This window comes from Coloeus monedula (genome assembly GCF_965178545.1).
Source record: "Coloeus monedula genome assembly, chromosome: 3".
Lineage (NCBI taxonomy): Eukaryota > Metazoa > Chordata > Aves > Passeriformes > Corvidae > Coloeus > Coloeus monedula.
This window is the reverse complement of record NC_138783.1, coordinates 69479993-69502224: the sequence shown is the minus strand read 5'-3', so window position 1 is coordinate 69502224 and position 22232 is coordinate 69479993. Positions and strand designations below refer to the sequence as shown.

At 40.7% G+C, this 22232-nt stretch overlaps 1 protein-coding gene across 1 annotated transcript in view; it reads right to left on the bottom strand.

The window, feature by feature from the left end:
* The window catches only part of SLAIN1 (SLAIN motif family member 1), a gene marked incomplete at both ends in the record, with an annotated part of 49262 nt that extends 27588 nt beyond the window's left edge, over positions 1 to 21674 (bottom strand). The window contains 2 exons of the mRNA XM_082278198.1: positions 18003 to 18142; positions 21223 to 21674. Coding sequence (XP_082134324.1) covers positions 18003 to 18142; positions 21223 to 21674 — 592 coding nt within the window. The remainder of the gene's footprint in view (positions 1 to 18002; positions 18143 to 21222) is intronic.
* Between the last annotated feature and the right edge of the window lie 558 nt (positions 21675 to 22232).

Sequence of the window (22232 nt, the reverse complement as noted above, 5' to 3'; positions counted from 1 at the left end):
CACCATTCTTTGACCCAATTTTGTCACAAAAATGATTTTATGACATCAAAGAATTCAAAAGACCAGAAAGGACATGGAATTGAGAGGTATAAGCTACTTCCTACAAATCTCAAAAAAGGATACTACATTTTAACTATGTGCTTTGGACAGTTGGGTTGTGGGTCTTTTTTGTTTTGTTCGGTTTTTTTTAACTTGGCTCTTTTTTTAAGGCAAACCCTTTACTGTACACCTATGTAAAACAGACAAGCACAGGGGCCTTGTGAAAAATGCAACAGCATCCATTTTCCTCCCACATGCACAACTCTCTCTGCACGTACACGTCCAAAAGCAAATTTTCTGATTAGAGCTAACAGCCAAACTTGGCTTCCCAGCTTCCCTCTTTTGAGAACTCAGCCAAATACTATAATACTAAGCCTTAGGCACAACCTAGGGCCCAAATCTCTGTTCCCTCCCCAGCTCCCCATTTCTATATAAAAAAAGTAAACCTGATGTATTTTCATTCTATTTGGTGGATTGACCAGAATCCATGAGCATACATGAGCAGCTCACATTGCAGCTTGTTTCAAGTAAGACAGACCTTTCTGAACAGAATACTCATTGTCATGTATTATTACAGTAACCTGGATATATAGCCCCAGATTCCTCTACCAAACTATTAGTATTTCATTCATTAAGAAGAGTGTTTACCCCACTTCAAATAAGGCATCAAGAGCCTTCAAAAACACAGGATTCTTACCAAAGGGTATTGTGAATGCAAAAATTAACATGGGAAGACTACACAAACTCACAAAAGAAGAATCCACCAAAGGTTAATAAATCACATATAATTCAGAGTTCACATCTGGTTCTGTCAGTCACTGAACTGGATATACAGCTGGGATGGTGTCAGGGCAGGCATATAAGCTACTTCCCCATATTCTCTCTCTTCCAGTATCTGTTTATGGTGCTTTAGGATGCTGCATCCTATGTCCCAGACGCAATGAAGATGCTCACACGTACAGACATTGATGGCTGGCCTAGTCACCTCAGGACACTATTTATTTCTAAGATGAAGGAGAGGGCATTATTCATCTCACCTCTGCTTGCAAAGGACATGAGCTGTGCCCCTTTGTCTGCTCTGCACATAATGGCAGCCCTGTGTGACTGGCTTCAATACAGAGCTCTGCATATATTCAAACAAAACTCACTCTGACTGCATTCATTACAGAGAACAATGAACAGAGCTTAAAAACAGAGTTCAAAGACTGCATTCAGTTTTCACTTTTTCTAAGCAACTGAAAAAGACAGCTCTTGCAGCAGTAGAGCACCGCAATGCTTATGTACATCCTATTGAAACAGCTTGTAGATACTCATTGAGCAACTTTCTCAGCAGCAGTTCCAGTTGAAAGGGCACCTTTATGATAATTAATTTTTTTAAACAAGGAAGAGTTTCTCAATCCCCTTTACCAGGAAGATGAAGCTCAGTTGTATCATCACATTTAAGGGAGAGATGAGAAGTGGAGAAGAGCAGCAGGAAGGTGGGACTGCTGAAGTAACATTGCCACCAAAAGAAACACACATCAGAGAACAGCCTCCAAGATGTGTGTAAGGGCAGGTGAGATGAACTCAAATGTCTGACATCAGTCACTTCCTCACACAGTGCAAAGTAAAACAACAGCATTTTCACTGTATTTTAACAATTAGCAACAAATAAGGGAGAAAAATGGTAACTACCTCACAATGTCACTCACTGGGTAAAGATCTACCACCATGACGTGCAGACAATGCACCCAAGGCCACTGAAACATCTTCCTCCAACTCTTCCTGTGCCAGCTGGACAGACCTCCTGCCTCCACTGGTTCTGGCTGTAAATTTTCAGGTCTCTGGTTAGGTTTACCCAGCAGGTACTGACTGAAATGGGCAGGAAAGTTATCATCCAATAATCTCAGCTAGCAGATGTGAAGGGGCAGCAATTCCTGTAGGCACAAAAGAAGAGCTCTGACAAAGCTCTGAAGAGGCTAATGCATCAGCCAGGTGAAGGAAGGACTGTGGCAAGAAACTGATATCTCTTCCACAATCAGCATACCTTCGCAAGCAGCCGGCTGCACCCAGTCTGGTGAGGATAACTAATCTGTTGAAATAACCTTGCCAAAAGCTCCACACCACACTAACTTAGGAGTTGTGGCTTTACTCTAATGTGGAAAGGGTGTCTTCACAAAGACATTCTATTGCAGTCTATAGCACTAAGATTTAAGTAGAGCTGTGTCAGAAGTCATGACATATATACCATTTTAACATTGCTGGAGCATTGTGATCATCATAAATCATGTTTTATTCACTGCCTGTTAATCCAAAAAGGGAATAATTTTCACCTGCACAATTTGTGAGAGTTTATATTTTCCTTAATAAAACACAGGTCTATCATTGATTACACACACGTACACGTTACCATAACATCAACATAAGCAAAATCCAAACTCTCATACTCATTGCATAAACACCGTGAAATTCATCCTAACCTGGGTTTCCCTCTTGAATTTGTTACCTTTGGTAAATGCTTTGTTTGTATTTCAGTGACAGTGTGATAGAGCAAAATCCCACAGAGTATTCTGGGAAGAGTATTTTGCAATAAGAACTTGTTTAATTGTTCCCATTTGCCACAGTAGTCCACAAATCATAAAAACAGGTACATTTTAAACAGAAAAAGGTATTTTTCTCTTTTCCTTTAAATGCTGGCTCTTGGGTCTGTTGCATCTCTCAGGTCTGAGAGACAGTGTGTCTGGGTCTCAGGACATCACTGCCTACTTGCTTGCAGAGCACTAGCAACCTTTGCCATATAGTTCATACCTTTTAAATGCAGTGGAGATTTGCTTTGCAGACCAGTATGACATACCCTTTCTAAGTCTGAAACAGTCAAGGGAATGCCTGCAGATGGAGTATGTGGCTGCAGGCATCAAATCTGCAGCTGCCGTAATTCAAAACTTGCAGCATCTTCAGCAGAGATGCTTGCCCAGGATGCAGCTCACACAGTAAAACACTGGTTACCAGGAGTTTGATAGCCACCATTCTAGATTTATTACCACCACAGTTCTGTGGGTCATGGCCATTACCCAGAAGTATGAGGACATAGGTAGATCTGTTTTCTCTGGCTCAAAACTGTCGTACTATCATCATCCCACAGAGAGGTGCCTTTAACTGTAACTGGATCAATGACATATCCTCATGGAGAAGGAAAGTGGCACAATCTTGGCAACCTCACCAGAAATCAGGTTGTTTTGTAAGGTTGTCACTGATTTTCAGGTCTGGTGCACAGAGACAAAGAAAGTCTAAAATCTAAAGTCAGGCCCTGAATCAAGACATTAAAAAAGACAGAAATTCCTTCCACTTTGAGATGGAGACTAGCTAAATAGTTATTTTGCAAGACTTCAAACCACTTAACAGAAAGGAACAGGAGTCCAGCTCTACAACCCTTCCTGGGCACATCCCCTGAGGCATGCTGAGCCCACTAACTCACAACTCTTGATAGCCAAGATTCTGGATCAATGACAAGAGAAACCTAGTGTCATATACACAATGAATAATGTATGTTGGAGTGGGAGGGTTTGCTCTAATCTAGGCTAACGATCATAAACCTGTGCACTTAAATAAGCCCCTCATCATCCTAAAACATATCTAGTGGTAAAGTTGACTGCGAGAAATCTGACCTGCTGCTTCTTTGGACATGTTTATGTATTATTCAGAAGCAGGCTTTCAAGCTACCAATCCACCTGGTACATATACTGGTTATGTGACTTTTGTAAGAGGTCCTCCTCTTCCCCAGCCAGACAGCTCTGGCCCTTGGGGCTATCCTTATATGAGGAGTTTGTCTCACCACACCAAGAGGAAGGAGAAGCAGTTTAATGTCCCCTATTCAGAGGGCTTGGCTTCATCCACCCATGGACTTGCTATGTTGGCTGTTGTGACAATTTTTTTCAGTTGCAGTAAAAGCTGCTAAATTAATTTTTTGCTAGTTATCTGTCAGATTACTCATTGAACTAGTACTTACGACAATGCTGCTTCTCTTGGGCATCTGCCTTGCAGCTAAAAGATACTTATTTCCCCTAACCAGTCTATTCCACACACCCACTCAATTCTTTGGATTCCTTAATACAAAAACCGAGTAAGCCTGTTGAAGGGGTATTTTGCCAATAAAGTAGAATAACATCTGTAAACGACACACCACTGAGCAAAGCTGTTCTTTAAAACACACTCTACAAGCATTGCCATGAACTACACAGGCTGTATTAATACAAGGAGAACTTCCCAGAACAAATTTATACACATACCAGGGACTTTAGCCAAAGCGGGTCATGGATTTACATCTTTTCACATTCTTGAAGAACAAAACTATGCCACGTTCACATCTTCAGCAGAGACCTGACCTTCCCTTGTACAAACAGCAGGAATACCACATGTAGCTCTGTTATGTGAGTCAGAAGAACCCCGTGGTGTCTAGGCAAGTTTTGCAAAGTCCTCCTTGAGCAGTATCTCTAAATATAGTGCATCAAACTCCAGAGACTGAAATAGTTTGTACTGATCACTGCCAGCCAAATCTAGAGCATAAAATTACTGTATTTTCCATCAGGCGGCATACCAAATCTCAGATGATCATATTTTTGACCTCAAATACAAAGCAGAAGACTCATCTCAAAGTTGTTTGACACTCATCCCCAAAATCATACAATTAGTAGGCAAAATACCTTAAGGAACATAAAGGCAATGCACAAACCCCAGGTAAATTAAAGACTTCCAGTGACTGCAGTAGGCTTTGGATCAACATGGTCTTTTTTCTTACTATATTTCTACTATTGTAAGTTTTCTACTACTTCTATCTAGTATGTTAGACATAATTACAAAAGATTTTTAAAACGGTGTTTATTTAGTTACCTTCCTTTGTGCCATAAAACTGAAGACACCTATTCTTGTCTCAGGTTAGTTCTGAAGTTGTAGAAAGCCTGTTTTTCAGAGAATTAATTCCATTATACCACAGGGTAAGTAAAAGCTGGAAATTCATTTTCCTCGATGATTAAAAATTCTTATGAGAGTTTCTTATGAGAGTTACAGTATGGAAGCCAATCTGAACTTCAGCCACAGAGGAGGAGAGAGAAGAATAGTATTTGGCAAAACACAGCATATTCTCCATCTTTAAGAAACTGTGATCTGTATTTGGCTCAACTAGTGTACCATATTCAAATGTGACCTCCAGTCCTAACCAATGATGCTGCTCTCTGTCACTGGAGGAAGACAGATCTCAGGCTCTGTAGATGTTGCTATTTTTCAACTAATCAAGGATTTCAAGCCTGAAGTTTAAGATGGCTTAAATAAAGTAGTATGACCCTTGTCTTGAGAGCACTTACAGCATGTTTAACAATGTTTAACAGAGACAGATATGAGAGACAGATATGGTAATTAGAAACCTGAAAGTCGAAATATGACATGAATGAATGTCATGATATTCATTCAAGTTGGATCCCAGTGACAGCTATACCAATGTATATTATCCATGCAGTACTGCGCTGGGTGGATGTATTGGAGCTGTCTGACATGCTCTGCAGGGTGTAGACAGGCTGTGTGCATTGACAGGATCAACTCTTAGGGTCTACTTATGTTTTGGTAACACAACAAGAAGGTGTGAGGTCTCCTGTGTGCCTGCGTATGCTCCATACCCTTCAAAGCTACGAAGAACATGAGAAGCTTCTCTCTCATCAGCAAGCTACCTTCTACATAGCAAAAAAATTATGAGCTGTACAGTATTTTCTTAAATTCAGCCTGAGAAGGAGACCTGTTTTCAAAGCCAGTTAACCTAATCAGGCTTTTTTTAGTGCAGAAATGCATCTCCCCACTCTCTTACAGCTGTACATTAGACATCCCCATTTCAATCAGCCAAGAGCAGATTTAAAACCCCACTGATAGCAATGCATCCACTCTTCTAGAAATGTTTTCAGTCCCTAGAAAATAATAGCTGCTTTGTAATTCTGATTCTTTGTATTGGTAGGTGCTGAGTCATTGCTGAGTCAATCACAGCAATCCCAGAGAACTCTACTGGACAGAATTCCCTTCTGCAGCTTTGATCTCAGGAGCTGAATAAATGACAGAAGACGACAACAGTAACAGTACGATTGCAGAAAAACAAATTAACATCAAATCACAACTACGTAATAATAAGGACAAACATTCAATCACAGTATAAACAATTTTAATTTTAAAAAATGTTGAATATATTTCAAGAAGAGCTCAACTGCCATTGACAAAATGAACGAAGACGAAGGGTGCCTTTGCCCTTTCACTCTCTAAGTCCATGCTTAGGGGGTTCCTCTAGGATGAGGAGCAAGGCTTCCCTGTGTGATTTAAAGAACAGGGATTAGTTAACGCTCCTCACAGATCAGAGCTCAGCTACTACACAAGGTAATCTCATGCTGAAAATCTGCTATTCATTTAGTCTATACATGGTACTAGAGGTAAACTAAAAAAATGCTATTATGTATGAGTTAGTGGACTCTTCAGAGAGGGTAACTCCAGTTAATAACAGTTCTCCTAAGTGGACATGTGCTATACTCCTAATCAGAAATATTACCAACAATTTGAATCAAAGGTGTATTTCTGCTCTGAACAAATTGCTGGAAGAAAAATACGGTTAAAAATATATAATTACATTTCCTAAATTTAAATTTTCTGGTAGCATACGTAATTCTTTTTTTCTTTGTTGCATTGTCATCAGCAAACAGAGAAGCATAAAGGGTGAGGGATTCATTCTGTTTACAACAGACTCACAGAAGGACAACTTCCCATTCTTCTCCTAACGGTGTAGGGTCTTTATTATATACCAGGTAGAATTCAAATATATGTGTCTGTTAGGATATAACTCTCTTGATCATTCATGATACCACAGAAAAGATAAAATTAGTTCAACATTAACCCTAAATTGCACTTTTCCTAACATTACTGCTTAGTCCTAAAACTCCCCGGCATCCCAGAAACACCCATAAAAACATTGTAGCTCCCCCTACAACTGTATCTACTTGCCATCTGTATTCACAGGTTAAATTTCTGGCAGGAGCCTTTTGCCTGAGAGCTCAATTTACAGTTTCTGACTCCAACACCATTCCAAGATGCCACACTCCCTTTTCTTTGTTCAAGTATATCTGCTGCCTATATTGAGTCAGACTGAAAAAGCTAAATCTTTGGCTCAATTTGAGGTCAAATGCAGCACTTACCCTCCAGGAACCCTGTGGCTTTTGGATAAATATAGCAGGTGCCACAGTTATGTGATTATCAAGAGAAACTGTTAATACTAATACCAAAAGCAGAGAAAAGGGACAAAACACTTAAAAACCAAAAGCTACTGTGAAACAGATTTTTCATACTTCTGAAACACCTAATAGGAAAAAATTCATGAAAGTTTATGATTAAGGAAAGTTGTTATAGAGGTTTAATTCACTGCCAAATATAGTAACATATTCAGAATATATATTCTCACACAGAATTAAAGTTCAACATCAATCTTGAGTTTAATTAAGAAGCACTAACCAAAAAATTACAAACAAGAAAATGGGTAAAGTGACACACAGATGTTTGATATATATATACCATTATCATTACTGCCATGGGGGTTAGGGCTTCTGCAACAGTTTTTAACCTAAGCAGATCAGCCTCTTCAGATTCCCTTGAGAAAGACCAATGTCTCCTGACACTAACTCAGAGCACATTCCTACACTTAAGCTTCCCTGCGGTGATTTCAGGTATCAAGGGAGACTCCTTAAGTAAACTTTGCCTTGTGAGTACCTTCCAGATGTACCTACACTGCACCAAGAATTGTACAAGCATTCAACAAAAAGGCATTCTTTGCTCCTCACTAACAAACAACAGGGATAAGGTGGCAGAGGAGAAGAGTGCAGTACCACCCAAGAGCACGGTACAACAGGGGAAGCATGAGAATGGCACACAGACAGGAGTCAAAAGCACACTAACTGCAGAAGCACCATCTGCCCCTGTCTTACTGTTCAGGATAAAAGGTACTCTGCAGCACTTTTTAAGTGTTTCCATCACCAGAACCTGTCATGTTCACAGTAAGCAGAAATGGGCTTGCACAATATAGTTTGAAATGTTTCTTCAAGCTTCTCTATAAAGAAACATTTTATTTCTTCAAATAATTATACTAGATTTATCAGCACCCACATAAACCAAGAACAAGTAAAATATTTTTTGGACTATGTCCAACACAACAAGCACATCTGTGCTTACTTACAAATTGAGATTTGGTTTTTTATTTATAAATAAAGATCCATTTGTGACTATAGTGAAGTTATTTCACACCCAGTGTTTCAAAAGACAGTAAGAAACAACCATGAAGCAGTCTGAACACTGTCTATACAACTGCAATACATGAAGCAGAGATGACAAAACAGAAAACTGATGATACCATGAAGGAACGGGCTGAAGCCAAGATTCTGTCACTCCACTTTGCCCTATTTCATCCTGGCCTGCAAACCATTCTGTATCCCCCTTTCTTATGGGCTAGGAAGAAGGAACAAAGAACACGGAGAAGGTTTGCTAGCATTCCACTGAGCTGCTTGAAGGACATGGTGGACTTTTAGGAAGAAAGGACATTAGGATGTTAGGATGCTGAGTCAAGTCCTCTGTAGAGGAAGGCAACAACACAACAGATGACTCAGTTGCTATCACCCACACCACAGGCCACAAAACCCTGCCCTGCACCTGCAACGGACTTCAAACATGTTATGAAGAAAAAATTGCCAAAAACAAAAGCCACAAATACATCAAGTGCCAACTAACTTTAAAATAAAACAATAATTAAAAAAAATATGGTATCAGTCAGATGCAAATTCTACAGACTTACTACTCAACTCTACTCTTTTATTAAAAAGTCCCTAGCCCTAAGGGCTTACTGTAACTTCTGACACAAATCTCTACATGATTTTGAAGTGATTTTAAATGAAGTGGCAAGTAACTAATACTACTTAAAGTCAACTTGCACTAGCACACTTTTACCATGTGAGTGATCTTGCACTTACTTCCTTGTGTGCTGGTAACTTTTCTATGACATGACAGCATTAATATAAAGTGCATATTGAATTTTCTCACATGTAAAAAGCAATTCTAAACAGAAAAGACAAAACAATGCACACATACACACAGAAGGGTCTACTTGCAGACAACCTCATTTAAACATCTACAGTCTGGAGCAGAACCTATCCTTCAACACAAAACAGCAAGGGCATGATTCAGCCATCTAAAACCAGAATGTAATGACATTTTAGGTGCTCCAGCTGGTCCAGTTAAGTGAGGCTATTGTGCAGATCCTGGGTCGTACCCATCTGCCCACCCAGATACCTCAAGGATGCAAAAGCATGTCCAATTATGCTTAGCACCCTAAGACCAATGAATCACAGTCAAAGTGATTGAACCCTAAACTATTTATTTTTTAGCCATGAGACTAAGATTAGGTGGACCATTACATGTTCTATGAATTCTCATAAATACCTGAGACCCAACAACTAGGTCCTTACAGTCAGACACAAGAGAAACAGCTCCATGTCTGGAGATGGAAACTGAGACACAAAATGTATTTCCAAGGAAGAATCAATCATACAGATGTTCCTCTGCGATACAGCTGCAACACTAAGCAATATCCCATGTATCTAACTTAAGACTAGCAAACACAACAATAGAATTTACACCATTTCACCAGTGATTGGAATATGGCACAAATTTTTTGTGCCTTTCATAGAAAGATACAGATAGCTACTAGTATGTGAAAACACAAAAAAATCCCCAAGCATCCTGTGTCCTCATTTTGGAGAATGAGCTCAGCTTCTAAACAAATGATTACAAACAAGGTCTGAAGTGCCATGATTGAAGGGCCAGTGAGAAACCATCTCTGAATTAAAGGCACCAGGGCTATTCTTGCAAAATGCAGAGGGTATTCAAAACTTGTTAAAAATACAAATACTGCTTTTTATGTAATAATCTAAATCCTTCTGATGCTAAGTACTCCAAGGTTTTTTTTCCAATTAGTGGAGAGAAATTAGTATCTCCAGACTCAGCTCGCACAACTGTTTAAGAATGGTTGGGTGGACTGCCCTTGGCTTCTTCAGAATCAGTGGACAGATAGTTTCTCACAGATACCTAACTTAAATGACTAATGTTCAGTGAAAATGCATGTAACATTTAGTATCAAAAAGAGCTCTTACAAATCCTTATTGTACTTAACTCAGAAACAATCTGTCCTTCATCAACTGCAGACAAAACTAAGAAAAAGCAACTGATCTCTCCCGTGTAGCAGAGGACACAACTCATCAACTTTTACAGAGGAATTTTTCTGACTGCATGAGGGTATCTTCACCTCTAACTCCCTGAGTAACCATTCTAGAATTGTGCACTTCAAGTCCCCTCACCCTGAATTAATACAGGGCAGGCAGCAAAACCAACACTTGTACTTGGTACTACCTAATGGGAAAAGACAAGTGAATACAAAGAAGCTGACGTCTTCCCAAAAGTAGGAGAACTTGTTTGTTCCAAGTCAGACTGCAAGTGCAGTGACCCCCTCTGCATTAGAGGGGCACACAGGGTTGACTATGCTCAGCAAACAGCCACCATTTTCAAGCAAAAAGCTCTCCCAGAATGGTGCTGTCATACAGATTTCTCTGGTGTTATGAAAATGGGTCAGTCTGAGCTCAGCCAGCCGTGTAGCCTTGGTTAACAGGTACTTTACATTGTAGAAGTGGTAATGGTGGTCCAAATTCACCAGTGAACGTGATCCCGTACCTCTTTAGTCTTGGTTACACAACAGAATAGATTTAAAAATATATAACATAGGTAAAACAAAGAAATGCCTATGCTACCAGCTCAATGTTATTTTAAAAACTGTTACCTCATAACCTCCTATAGCCAAATACTCCAATCATAGTATAAAACATTCAAGAACTTCCTGCAGTGACTTAATTCCTTTAAAATTACCAAAAAGGTAGTCTTTAAATGCGGCAAATCTTTTCAAAACAGGAACCACCTAGATTGTAAGTATTTTTTTCTGACAAAGATTTTTTTTTTTTTTTTTGTCCAACAGGCATACTTTTACTACTTTTTTCCCCTCAGACTCTAAGTGTGAAGCTTTCAATGAAGCATTCCATTGCTGTGTTCGGTAAACCCACATGCAGATGACTTTTAGAATGGCTTAGTGACTTCACCAAGGGTAAATACTCCCCAAGAAAACATTTTCTGTAATTAAAAATTTTACAAGAGTATCCCAATTTCAGAAGTAAAATTAGGAAAACAGTATTTTAAAGGAATGTCATGAAGGGAAAAAAAAATAGAACACACAGGAATTTTATTTTTAGAAACTCCTATGTCTCTATCATTTGTAATAACTCATCTTCTGTCTTGCAACATAAAAAAAAGAAATCAAGAAAATCTGTGAATGCCTGTGCCCCATAAGTATTCAGATTAGAGCTTACTGACTACATTTCACTATCGAGTAGAGTCAAAAGAATTTTATTACAAGAACTGTTGCATAAACCCTTAGGTAAAAGCAAATTATTGATGTAAACATCTTATTTCCATGAAATATGAACAGAGATGCTGAATGTGGAACACTTAGGAAAGCAAGTCCAAATAATCAATTTTCTTCCAGTATATTAAAACCAAGGTCAGTTGCCAAGAAGGACTGCCTGACACATTTACAGGACTGTAGACTATATCCCAGAAGTAACCAATCAGAAGACACTTAAGGATCACGGCATAAAAACACATAAAAACACACACATCACAGTGTGAACAAAAGCTTCCCAAAAGATGCAATATTATGAAGACCAGAACCAAAGTACTCCCTGAAAGTGAAAATACAGAAATAAATGTTATAGTCAAGAAGCAGTGCTACCTCTACATATCACACTTGTCTGCATTCTGAAATGTTATTCCCAGCTCTCTTCTGCAGATACCAAAAACAGACCGTGAAAGAAAGACAACATGAAAGACAAAAGCTGTAACAATAATGTGGGGACTAACAAACAGTGAGCAAGACACCTAAGACTATTAGAAGCAAAAATGAAATGACAGCATCCAGAAGAGTCCAGTTTTGAAAAGATACTCCTTTCAATAGAAAAAATATCTCCAGAGGACAATAAGCTTTCAAATGCCGGCAAGTCAAATATTAAAACCTAGGTTTCTTTTTAATTTCTATATAGGAAAGAAGTTGCATACTTCAGAAACCAACCCAGTGATTAGTACTCTGCTGGGTAACACTAAATGTGCCTGTACTTTTAGCATAGAACAGTGTTGATGCTACTTGGACTGCTTTTAGACACACACTGCATTACAGGCTTTGAACTTAAATTGTGAGTATAAGTTATTTTAAATAAGAATCAGCCTACTGAAATCCTCAGGTGAAATTTAACAGTGTTTCTAGCTGTTTAACCACTCATGATGAGATGATAATGCTAGCTCAGTAGTCATCATGGATTAAAAAAACCACACACTCTAAAATGGGATAGGTGTTTTCTCAACTGAGGCAAGACCTAACACCACCTCTCTACCTTTACAGACATTTCAGAATTCAGCTTCCTCTTGCAAGTGTTAACGATAACCAGAACTCTATTCTAAGCCAATAATTATGAGCTGCACAACAATCAATCCCCAAATATGAAATTAAATTCTTAAATAGTACGTATAATGTAATTTAATAAAAGGCAGAAATCATACTGAAAGAGCTGTAGTAGAAAGGCAACAGGTATCTCTGAAGTTAATCAAAAGTAAAGTGTCTGATCTTCTGCGCATTTGTTGCCATAAGGGTTTTAAACCAAACACTTCTATCTTCAAGTGTACTTGCAGAGTAGCAACGTTACAGAGGCAGAGAGAAATACTGTGTTTGAAATGCAAGTAGAGTATCAAACCTGAGTTCTTCCAAATTGAAATACAAAAATCTTCAGGAGCTGTGCCAGAAAATCCAGTGGTATCAGCATTTGTAAAACCTCTAAGAAGTGCTTGGAATCATGCAGCTGCTATAACAAGTTACTTCAAATAAATGAAATCTACCAGGAAGTAACTGCTGTGCACGCACAGGTGCACTCCAAGCATTAAGCTTGTACTGCAGCAGAAGATGCCTAAACAGCCTGGCCTTCGAGACCATTCCTCAAAAGGTGTTAAGATGTGGATAAGAGCTATGGCTGCTTATCATTTTTTATTATCAGAAACATACACAAAAAGGAACCAAACTTCTCATGCCACTTTTTTTATTCCTTCTAGAGTTTTAGACATTTTATTTATGATGGAAACAACAATCATCCACAAGCTTCTGCACATTATTATTTCCTGCCTCAAAAGCAATTTACATAGAACTAACCTGCATTATATATGAGCAAGAAAGCTAAATGAAATTTTGTTAATCCAGTACTGAGCATCACAACGTACATATCTGATCCATCAATGGACAGCAAATAAAATTAAACCTAATAAATCTACTTCAGAAAAAAAAAAAGAAAAAGCCACCTTGCCCTTGGTTCAGCACTGGATCCCACTCAAGTATACAAGATAAAAACTTTTGTTCACTTACAGCACTTTCTGCTTGTTTCTGGTGTTAACAGACTACAGCAAAGAAGTTCCCTATGACAGAGGTTTTTAACAGTTGACAGAGTGTATTCCGTATCTTAAAGACTCCAAACTACATTATTTCACTATGAACCCATAGAAATTGCAAGAGAGTTAGAATAAGGTGACAGAACACTGCCTCTTCTTGCATAAGCCACAAGTTACACATCCAGGTAAAATCTCCTCCCTGGGGTCCTACCAGCTATAACCTACCAGATTTTTTTTTTTAACAGAAAAAAAGAATACAGTGCTATTGTAATGGGATCCAGCACAGTAACACTAATGACAATCTTTGTTTTGCGGAATCATAAGCAACGGAGAGAAACTGCAATGGATCTGTATCACAACATAACTTATCATCCACAGATGATATAACAGCATCCATCCTGAAGCACAATAATAATTTAAGAAACAAGAGTTTTACTCTTTAAACTACTGTAGCCAACTCCAAAACCTACAGACTTCAGTTGTCTACTGCTTCTAAACATCTGAAATGGTATTTCTGAATAAGAACTCATCTAAGCCAAACTCTGAATCTAGCCAATATTTCATATTCCCCAAGCAAGTGGAGATTCCTCTCTGGAAGGCAGAATTGGATGAGTTATGCTTTGAAGCCCTGCATAAAAGCTGAGCTCCTACAGACTGACTCCTTCCTAAGCCTCTTAAGTCCTCAGTTTATCCACCCGTCCACTTCACAGCTTTTTGCAGAGGTGAAGTTATGCAGTGTATCTTCAGCCAGGGTGTCAATCACCACTATCTCATCATTTCAGAAGGGTTATACCCATCTACATCAGCTAGGAAGCTTACATGTCACATCTCTCTGCTCACTGAACTTAATAAATGTCCTAACATCTTCAACTACTGCCAAAAAACACAGAAGAGGCTCTACCACACCATTAAGACTGTTAGGTGGCCCTGTTCATTTAAATTAACCTAAAAAAATAAAATAGACAACAAGATTAAAATCCACACAGCAAGGAAATTGACCCTACAATAGAGAGAGAACTGCTGTTAAGCCTAACAAACCAGACATGTTTCAAACAAAAGATAACTGACAAAGAGCAAGAAGAAAGATGTGATCCAGGCCAGCCCACTGAGCTAAAACAACTGAAACAAACAACAAACAAATATTACCTCAAGACCATAACTGTTCACAGAAAACAGGAACAATTCCAGGCAAAGATCTTACCGTAGCAGGTTACATCTAACTTTCATCCTCCTTAAAGCTAGCATGCTTAATCCACAGGAACAGGGTTTGTAATAAGCCTAGTTCATTATAAACATTATAAAAGCTTTACCTACTTAGCGGTAGACCAGAGGAATGCCGAGAAGCTTGCCCAAGCTCCCACAGCGGTTCACAGAAGAACCACCTGCTGGAGACCACCTCCGTGCTTATATTAAACCTTAAGGATCTATGCCAAGAAGAATTCTTAACATCCACCGTGAAATACTCAAAACAGTCATTTTCACTAGAAAAGAAACAGGCTGGTGAGTGCAGCAAAGTGAGAAGAAAATACCCCCAATTCAAGTGATTTTCTGGCCTGAAAGACCAAGTACCCATTGGACTATTTTATTGCCTTGGACTGCTTTGGCAGTTAGCCTTGTTATGAGACACCCTAATGCTGGGATATTTCAAAAAACAAATGAAAACTTTTATGAAAATCAGGATTTAAAGTAGTAAGAAAAATTCACACAAGCAGGAATAAATGAGGGCAGGATTCAAAATCTTAGTAAGAGAACAGAAATTTGTTACAACTCAAAAACAGACTGGCAAAACTTTTACTTGTTTTGGCTCACAGCTCTTCTCTGTGCATGAACTTATTCAGATACGCTGACTTAGCAGTCAAAAATCAATTTTTGCTGCTTTTTATTTCCATGTGCACTATGGTGTCTAAAGACCTAAGACAACTAAACTGGTTTAATTTTTGGCTAATGCACCATGCACTAAGCGAATTCTACCAATAAGCCATTTCAGAAATCACACTCTGGTACACTATAAATGTTTTTTGACTATGCATTTAATAGTTCTCAAGTACTTCAGTGCTAACCATTGATTCAGGGCCAGGCAGGAAGAGGCACAACTAGATTTCAAAATATCTTGAAAATGCCCTTGCAAGGCATATGGCTAAAAGGGGAAAACACCATTTGACTTACAAGTACAAAGTTTGAAACTTTAGCACCAGAAAAGAAGAATGCCATTCTTACTAAGTCACTTATAAAATCCGGATGAATTATGTGTATATATTTATACATGTATATTACTGATAGAGTGCACTGCAAAACAAAACACAAGAAAGTCAGGTTACAGAAAGTTTGCTGTACTTCAAAAACCAAATTATTAGATTCTTACAAAAGTCTCACATCTGGTTGAAAAACTAAGAAATAAATAAATATTGTGAAATCAACTTCTAAAAATTTAAGAGTAAGAAGGATGACATTTGCTTATTATGTATTACTTGTAAAGGTACAGGTGCTAAAGGAAAATACTTAGACTTATGAGTATTAATCAAGTCTACACTGAATTATTAATTAAAGCAATTTTACCAAAGAATTGCTGCAGTATAAACACAAGTCTATTCCCTCCCTGAACATACTGCTCCCATAATAGGTTTTATTTATGGCATATAATTTCTCAGAAACTTTCTACAGACCTCAGGAAATTCATGAGCCAATTGCCATGAGTAGAACATATGGATCAGACTAACTCATTGTCAACATAACTCAGTGACATATATCACTTGCTGTGACTTCTGCAGAGAGAGAAACTCAACTGATAACCCTAGACTGACTTAAATTTGAAACCTTTATTTCCTATTCAATTTAAATAAACCCTTGTAAGAGAAAAAAAACCAGATCATACAGTCCTCTTGCTTTTCTCCACTGACATTACAGACTTGACTCAATTGTCCATACTCAGATGTGCCTGCCCACCTGAGAGGCCTCTGGGGAGGCCAAGATATCATTAAAGGACAGTAGAAGCACAGACCTTTGGAAGGTCTGCATCTGTCCTGAATAGAAACCAGGGTAACAGGCCATCTCAAATAGCACTGAATACCTATGTGGGGCAATCCAAACAGAGCTTCTACACAAGATTGCTCTCCACTGTTGGATGAAGAACCTCACACAGATGTACCTTCAGGTGAGCACATGGGGTTGAGTGCCAAGCACCCATTACTGTCAGTGGACTCAAGAGAGCTACTAAATTCATTCTACAGTCAACACCTACACCCTGTCACCTGAGCAGCTCCCCTGACTCTACAGACAGAACTTCCATAGATGGTCAAGCACGATACTCAGCTCACCCTACAGACACCTGAACTCAGATACCCAATTAACAAGGCAAAGTCCACCCTAAAACTAGATGGCATGCTTACAAATATAGGAACCACAGCTTGCCCCATGTAACTTGAGGCAAATAAGTTCAGCTAAGTATTTCTAGAGCAATAATCACTGTAGCATCTTTTATAGTCAATGCAAAGAGGCAGATGCCTTCAGAGCCTGATTCATTTAAAAGCCTGATTTTGGGTAAGACTTATCCACAGCTACCCATATCCTCCAAAGCATACAGGAACATAATCTCTCTTAATGACAGCTGTAGCTAACTTATACAGCCATATTTTCATGCTGTCATTAGCTTTATTCCTTCTTCTGTCATCTTCCTTTATTGTTCATTTTCTTCTTCTTTCCTTGTGAGTTATAAACCTTAATATCCTCCCTTAATTGCTTTCCTCAACAACACTTAATACAATCTTAATGAGACCCCAGATGGTAAGAAAGTAAGAAGACTGCTGTCTGGTATTTACTTAAAACAAAAGTCAGTGCGTACAGAGATAATTCTTCAAGTTCCCAGCACTAAACGGCCATCAGACGGATTCCAGTACCTGAGATTACCCAGAGGCCAACAAAACAGCACTACAGTCAAGTTACACCTCTTTTTGGTGTGTGCTATGCTTAGCAAAGTACTGACACTACATTAGATGTTGATAAATATGCCTTTAAAAATTTGTAGCCCATGATAAATTTGACTTTACAAAAAACAAAAAGCACCCTTCTTCAAACCTCAACAGATATGCCAATAGTGAAGTTAGCACCAATATTTCCTTACCAGGAGGTCCTCTATTTTAAGCCATGGATGAAAACTGACAAGTTAGAACAAGCTGTGCAGAAGAAAAAAGCTAACAAAGGAGGCAAATACTTTAAAAACTGCATGAAAAAATTCAAACATTTGTTAGCATTTATGTAACGAAGGAAGACTTGCATACATATGAGGAAAATGCATGTCTGCCATGTGTAAAGCCTCCTAAATTGTGAAAACACCAAAGATGAGTGGGACACCAGACCAAAAATGACAACCTCCTAACAAGAAATTAACAAAATAGTATTACCTTGCTCCAATCTAAAGCATAGGGAACGTTTTGCAGCTTCTATCTCTGGAGTTGGATGATCCAGAACACGCCTGCACCACTGCAGAGGACTCAGTGATTTCTCTGGAGGAGTGTGAGTCTTGGTAGGCAAGACGTACAACCTTAACCAAAATACACAGAAGTATCAGCAAGATACACAGCACTTGAAAGCTTGCTTTTGTAAGCTCACTTTCCTATTAGCTCACTAATAATTCATAACATGCAAAGCCCTGCAAAAGGATATCTAATAAAAAAATACATTCTGAAGTAGAAGAGTTTACATTAGTTTTCTTTCTTCCCTCCTCAGAAAAGTAGGTGGCAAAATATTAACTCTACCGGTCTGGCATGTCCAAAGTTCAAGTAGATGTCACACTAAAATCTTCCATTGTCTGAATTTCAGCACTGCCCAAAGCTGAAATGTGTTAGGTGCTATACACACACCAAAGGTGCTCTTGCTTTTTCCTATACTTATCTTCACTGGAAATCTACATAATTTCAGTATCTGATTTTATCTTCAGCCAGATGAACCAGATGTTGTTCAAGTCATATTTATAATGATTAAAAAACATTTGATGAGAAACAATGAAAATCCATTTTCAATACTCAACACCAGCAGAGAAGAAAAAAAATGCACATATGCAAGAAAATCTAATGTACGTGCATTATTCTCAGACAAGAGTTGGCAACTGATAAGTTGCACATTACGAAACCAGGTTTCAAAGCAGATTTCTTGGGAGAATTCTTGAGGCTGAGACCTGGGTTGCTGTTGTCACTGTGGCAGATTAGCAGGCACAGCAGATGCCAATTCACCTGGGAGAGTGCAAATCTTCCAGGAAGCAAACTATTCTTGTCTGCTGGAAGTGACTCGAAGCTCCCTGCCCTGACCATCTCCGAGACATGCGGCTAGGGACAGCCAGAGGCAGATTCTCAAGGCACCAGAAAAACACTCCACAGACTGCATAGGGATTTGGCCTGCACAAAGCAGGAGGGAAAGGCAAGACCAAACAAAAACTGAACAGGATTTTGCCCCTCAGGGGGTCACTAACAGGTAGCAGCAGCATTTCACCTTCATGGTTTTGCCTCAAGAGCTACCCAAGTCCCACCAGAGCAACCTCTCTCCAGTGTCTGCTCCACGGAGTTTTTTTGCTTTTGAAGTCAATCAGCACCGTCATTCAGTTCACACGGAATAAATATCCTCACTGTGATTGCTATCTATCTCTCTTGGCAATCCCAGCAGAGATCAACTATTGAATTGCTCTGAGAAGAGGACTCATTTCCCCAGACTTCCTGCGGTGCCTGACCACACATTTAAAAAGTGATACTGAAAAAACCAAAAAGCAAAGGAAAGAAAAGCTTTCAGGCTTCCTGTTAACCTGCAGAAGTGCTTCAAAAGCTAAACATATGACTGATGATCAGACCTTCCTGTAAAAAGCTGAACACTACGAAGTAGTTTGACTTGTCTACAGTTCCACAGGGTTAGTTGGTTTTGGGGTTTTTTCTAACTGCAGGTAACAACACAAAACAACAACAAAACAACAAAAAAGTAAAACACAAAAAACCAAAGGTATTTAAGGCCTAAAATTACTAATCAACAACTAGGATATACACTGAAGGCTCTGCCTTTCCAGATAGCAGTTTGCTTTAAAGACTGAGATTACAAAAAAGCCCCAAGCAACTGGTATCACACGCCTGACCTTTCATGGACAATGACAGAGATTTATCCTTGAACTAAGAAACAACAGCTAAAACAACTCACTCTTAGTGGAATAAATTTGTTAAGAAATCCCTGTCATTAAATTCTGCCTGTGGACACATACATGTGTGACATAAAGGTAAATTCTGGCACCCAAATCTAGGATTGCTCCCAGGGAGAAAATCAAATTGGAAATTTTACTACAGCACATAATGCAACGATGGACGACTGACTACCACCTTAAAACGTAAACAAGGAAAGCATTTTGTTTAACGGGGCAGTATCAAACAAATTTGATATTCCTTAATGCTAGGAAAGCTACGAGCTGGAAACAATGCAAAATTTGCTTAAGTCTGGACTGACAAGCCCAAACCAGTCCTGCACAGACCAACCACATACACAATGAAGCAACAAAATTTTCCACACAATTTGTACATGATTCTCCAAAGTCATTTTCAGAAACACAGTATTGTGTACCATGAAGCACAAGTTTTTCTAACATTTAGACTGATTTTTGATCACCTTATCTTCTACCAAAATTAAGGATGTTTGAACACATCTCAGCTTCTTTATACTGCATTTTATTTTCATCCAACATTAACTTCAGCTTGATTCAAAAACTAACCTCATAAAAAATAAAGCTACATGGAAGCTTAAGACAGGTACTCTACAGATACTACTTAAATAAAGGTGATCTATATATTGCTACTGACACTTCAAAACAATTGAGGATCAATGACGTTCCACATGGTTATACAGCCAAGATAGTATTCCAGCACTGTCCCTACAATGTTCGTCCACGTTGCTGAAACAGGTTTTGAGGCGCTAGCTCTACTAATATCTCTACCTTGCAACCTCCCCTTCTGTTTGTTTTTACGGGACTGTAACCATTCGATCATGTCGATTTCATTTTTTGCTTTATTCATTCGCTATTAATTTCCCGTTTATTCCATTTACTAGCACCCTGCCGTGCCTTTTGGAGCTACGTGGGCGCCTAAGATACACAATTTAGATCAACGTCTAAAGACAAAAGCCCTCCCAAATCCCTGAAGATGGGAGACAATTTGGCAGAGATTTTAGCATGACGAGGCAGCGCTGCTCAGATCAAGGCTTTCCCGCAACGAAATTCCGCTATTTTTAATTCCTTATGTAAACACGAGGCTGAAACTAGGCTGAGATCTGAACGATTTTCCTCGGGGTGTAAAACCAGCACTGTTCCCCACGGACGGCGCGATGCCCCAGGCAAGCCGGGCGGTGAAGCCCCGATCTGAGCCGCGTCCTGCACACGGGGCCCTTCCCTCGGCAGGGCGGCACGGTTTGGAGGGGGAGTGGAGAAAGAAAAAAAAAAAAAAAAAAGGGAAAAAAGCAAGCAGATTTCAGTCTAAGCAGGGAGATCAAGTGGATTTGGGGGCTAATGCTAATCAGAGCCGGGAGATCGCTGCAGGAGACCCGGCCGGGGGACGACCGACCCGCGTGCGGGGGGACAGGGCAGGGCCGAGCCGCATGTACCATGTATCCTCGTCCTCTCCGCTGCCGTCCTCCAGCTCCAGCACCGCCACCTCGTCCAACACCGTGGCTGCCGCCCCCGGACCTCCACCGCCTTCCTGCCCGCCGCCGCCCGTCGCCGGCGGCCCGGGCGACGGCTTGAAGTAGGCGAGGGGCTCCGGCGTGCACAGCAGGGTGGGCACCGGGCTGGGCATGCACGGCGGGCCCGCGATGGGGGGGCTGGCGGGGCGCAGCCCGCCCGAGGCCGGCGGTGGAGCCAGCAGCAGGTGCGGGCTGGGCGGGCCGGTGGCCACCGCGGCGGCGGCAGCACGGCTCCGAAGCTGCTCGTTCTGCTTCTCCAGCTTTCGCACCAGCTCCTGGAGCTTCTTCACCTCCAGCTCGGCGCTGACGGCAGAGCCAGCGCCGCTCCCTTTCACCTCCGCCATCATCGCCGGTTTCAGCAAGGCAGCCTCCATCCTGCCGGCCCGCTGCCGCCGCCGGCACCTGCTCCGCCGCGCCGCCGGAGGGCAGCGCCCGGCCCCCGGGGAAGGCGGGAGCGCCGGGGAGCGCCGCTCGCAGCGCCGCGGGCCCGGCCCTGCGCCGCCCGGCCCCGCTCCGCCGCCGCTCCTGCGCCTTCCGTTAACGGCGGCGAGGGCGGGATCCCCTCCCACTCCGGCAGCCCGAGCGCCGCGCACACGCGCTCAGCAGGAACAAAGAGCCGCCCGGTGCCCCCGCTATCCAGCCCCGGGGAAGGGCGGCGGGGGGCACCGCCGAGGGGGAGCCCCGGGTGTTTAAACAAAAGTGCTTTTCCCCCACTGCACCCCAGCGCGTCCCGCCCCTCCCCGCCCCGCCCGCGGGCTGGATCCGGCCCAGGGCGCCGCGCCTGTCGTGAGCCGTGTAATTAGAGCCTGGTGGTGTCAGGGTTGTAATTATGCAGATTGAGACTGTGAAGGGAATGGGAATCACAAATAGAGCCTTTGTTGGGCTTGAAAGGAGCTAATTCAGCCAAAAGCCGCCGTTTGTAGGTTTGAAAC